The sequence below is a fragment of the Trypanosoma equiperdum genome, assembly GCF_001457755.1.
Source record: "Trypanosoma equiperdum strain OVI genome assembly, contig: ctg_1204, whole genome shotgun sequence".
NCBI classification, from domain to species: Eukaryota; Euglenozoa; class Kinetoplastea; order Trypanosomatida; family Trypanosomatidae; genus Trypanosoma; species Trypanosoma equiperdum.
The window spans coordinates 55,596-58,255 of record NW_027123177.1 but is presented as its reverse complement, the minus strand read 5'-3'; the positions used below and the strand labels follow the sequence as shown (position 1 = coordinate 58,255).

General features: G+C 50.3%; 1 protein-coding gene across 1 annotated transcript; it reads right to left on the bottom strand.

Annotated features, from left to right (window-relative positions):
• Nucleotides 1-473: 473 nt before the first annotated feature.
• TEOVI_000522900 (Protein kinase domain containing protein, putative) lies at nucleotides 474-2,240 on the bottom strand (the record flags this gene model as incomplete). Its single annotated transcript, XM_067220715.1, has 1 exon — nucleotides 474-2,240. The coding sequence occupies one exon, from the start codon at nucleotides 2,238-2,240 to the stop codon at nucleotides 474-476; it is 1,767 nt and encodes a 588-aa protein (XP_067076816.1).
• Between the last annotated feature and the right edge of the window lie 420 nt (nucleotides 2,241-2,660).

Genomic DNA, 2,660 nt, shown 5'->3' with positions numbered 1-2,660 from the left:
TTTTTTTTTCATGCACACGTTTCTGCATCAAAGGAGGGCGGCGAGTAAACGAGTAAATGCGAACTTATTTCCCAAACCCTGTCTTAGAAGTGCACTGTCTTACCGAAGAGACGGCGCATCATAGTTAACTGGTGCGGAATGTGAAGACCAAACTGCTCCCCCCCACGCAAACAAACCAAGTAGCAGTCTCACACTACAAAAATTAAAAACGTGAAAGCAAGCAACGTATGAAGTAAAAAAGAATAAATAAATAATAACAATAATGCCAGTAATTGCTCTTCGAACTTACATCAATAACAAGTGCATGGGAGTGTATTTTTTTAAAAAAAACTCTTTGGTTGGTGCAGTTATATTCAGAAATGCTATCACTTGATTTTGTGTGGAAAGAAGGGACGACGTATCGATCCACAACTGGGGATGCGACACTCACCTGGTGTCCCCTTCCCACTTCGAGGGAAACATCGTTGTGACTATCAATCATCTTCCAAAGAGTTTCCGTCTCGTTCCCGCGCACCGCCACGTGGCGGATTTTGCGTGAGCGGCACCCGCGCTGGAAGCAGTAAATGAGTTCTGTCCGCATGGCTGGTAGAGACGGGGCTACGCCTGACGGTCATGCGGTGTTGCTGCAGGCGGCGTGGCACCGGTCTCGGAGGTGTCTCTTTACTGTGATAAAATATTTTCTTGAGTGGCACGCAGCCCCGCTGAAGTGAACGACGGATCGAAACAATAAATAAAACGGTGATGGACACAACCCGCCACCGCAACAAAGCATCGAACTTATCCTCGTTATATGGCTTTAGCGTAACCACGACATCTCGCTGCACTCTTTGTATGTTGGATGCCCTTGACGTCATCCACTTATCCAGCCCCGTCGTTCTGTAAAGAACGGGGGAATCAGTACGACGTAGGATCCCCGTGACAACGGGAGGTTGCGGTTTCGGCACCAGCTCCACAGTACTTAATGGGTTGTGCTCTCCACAACTTTTTGAACACTTCTCTCCCTCTTCCTCTTGCCGGTCTTTCCTCTCTTGCTGGTTTCGGGGGTCAACGAGTGGCCCAAGACTCGCCTTCAACTCCATTAGTGTCATTCTATGCGCCACGCAACGGTGCGTCAACTTCACTGCCCTTTCGTGCAATTCGACACAGAGAGGGTCACACATCTCCCAAGTCATGGCTAACATGAGAACCCCAAGTGCGAAGGTGTCATCAGCCTCCGTGGGCAAACAATGTCCCCCCATTGAATCTTTTTCTTCCAGAGGTGCGTGAAAGGACGGGTGAAGCGAGTTGCCACCAACCGATTCCAGATCGGCCAGGGGCCATGTTGTGTTCTGAAGGGAAGGGCCCGCTACTAGCGCGCGATTGTCAGTAGTCAGTAACACTGTCCACGGAGAAAGCGCACCATGAACTATGCCATGCTTGTGTAGAAACAGTAGCGCGTCCACTAAACCACGCACAATGCTACACATCATTGGAGACGTGATTGGGCGGTATATTAGGTGAGGATACGATCGCAGCGCAGATGCAATGGGCTGCACACCATCCATATACGGATGCACAAGCAGTAGTTCCTGCTTTGCTTCGTTCATTATGATATCGGTCACGGGCATCAAATTAGTGTGGGAGAGACTTAGCAAACTCCGCACACGTCTTCTCCAGGGCTGAGAGAAGGGAATGTGGAGCTGCCCCAGTGACTCCTCACCATTTGATCCATGTCCACTGCGAGGGTAGCGATGGCGATGTATCACCACCAAACTATCCGTTACTGTGTCCCGCGATAATGTGATGAAAGAGTCCTTGCACACACCCCACTGAAGAGGCAGAAGTGCACGGTACCGCTCTGATTGATCCACAACCTCGCCAGAAGGTGAAACCCAATTTCCCGCATTCCAGACCATCTGGCATTCACTTGCCACTGCATCGTTTCCGGGACATAAGTCTGTTAGAAGGCGGTGGTTTTCCATATCGTGGAAGCAACCCACGCGGTCACCCCCACCGCAGGTCAATTTGTTATCTTCACCTGCCTCTTTTGTGAATAGAAAACAGACGCCTTCAGCCACCTCATGGTCGAAGCGCGGTGTCCCCCCGTTGGAGTCATCACTAGCGTCGAGGTGGCGCGTTCTTTCCTCACCTCTCTGCAATTCACCAGTGGAAAATGCGAGTAGGGCGCTGGTGACACTAAGCAATGGTGCCTCAGGGCTGTTGATGGAATCTTCGCTATCTAATACCTCTTTCCACTGCATCGAAGAAGTGCAGAACGGGGCGTTCAACACGTGAACTTCCACTTTCACTCGTTGCAGTGAGTACGCGCGTCGGGTGGTGATGGTGGGAAAACTCACCGCCAACGAAGTAACTTAAGTCGTAGTTCTTTTTTTCTTTGTCTGTGTGTGTGTGTGTGTGTGTCCCTACAGTGACGAGAACAATTAAAAAGTTAAGAGAAGAAATGAACAAAAGGTAAAGCAGAGGGCAAAGTAGAAACGCAGAGTGTTAACAGTTGCCCCAGCGATGCAGCTACAAGGCCGTAGCACAGGTAAAGGCAGGACACCCCGTTATGTGTCAATACAGTGCCCCCCTCCCTCCAATCACACGCGCCCCCCACCCCACCCACCCCCTGCACTCTTTTTATCATTAAAAACCACAAGTGTAGCAAATGGAGCAAGCGT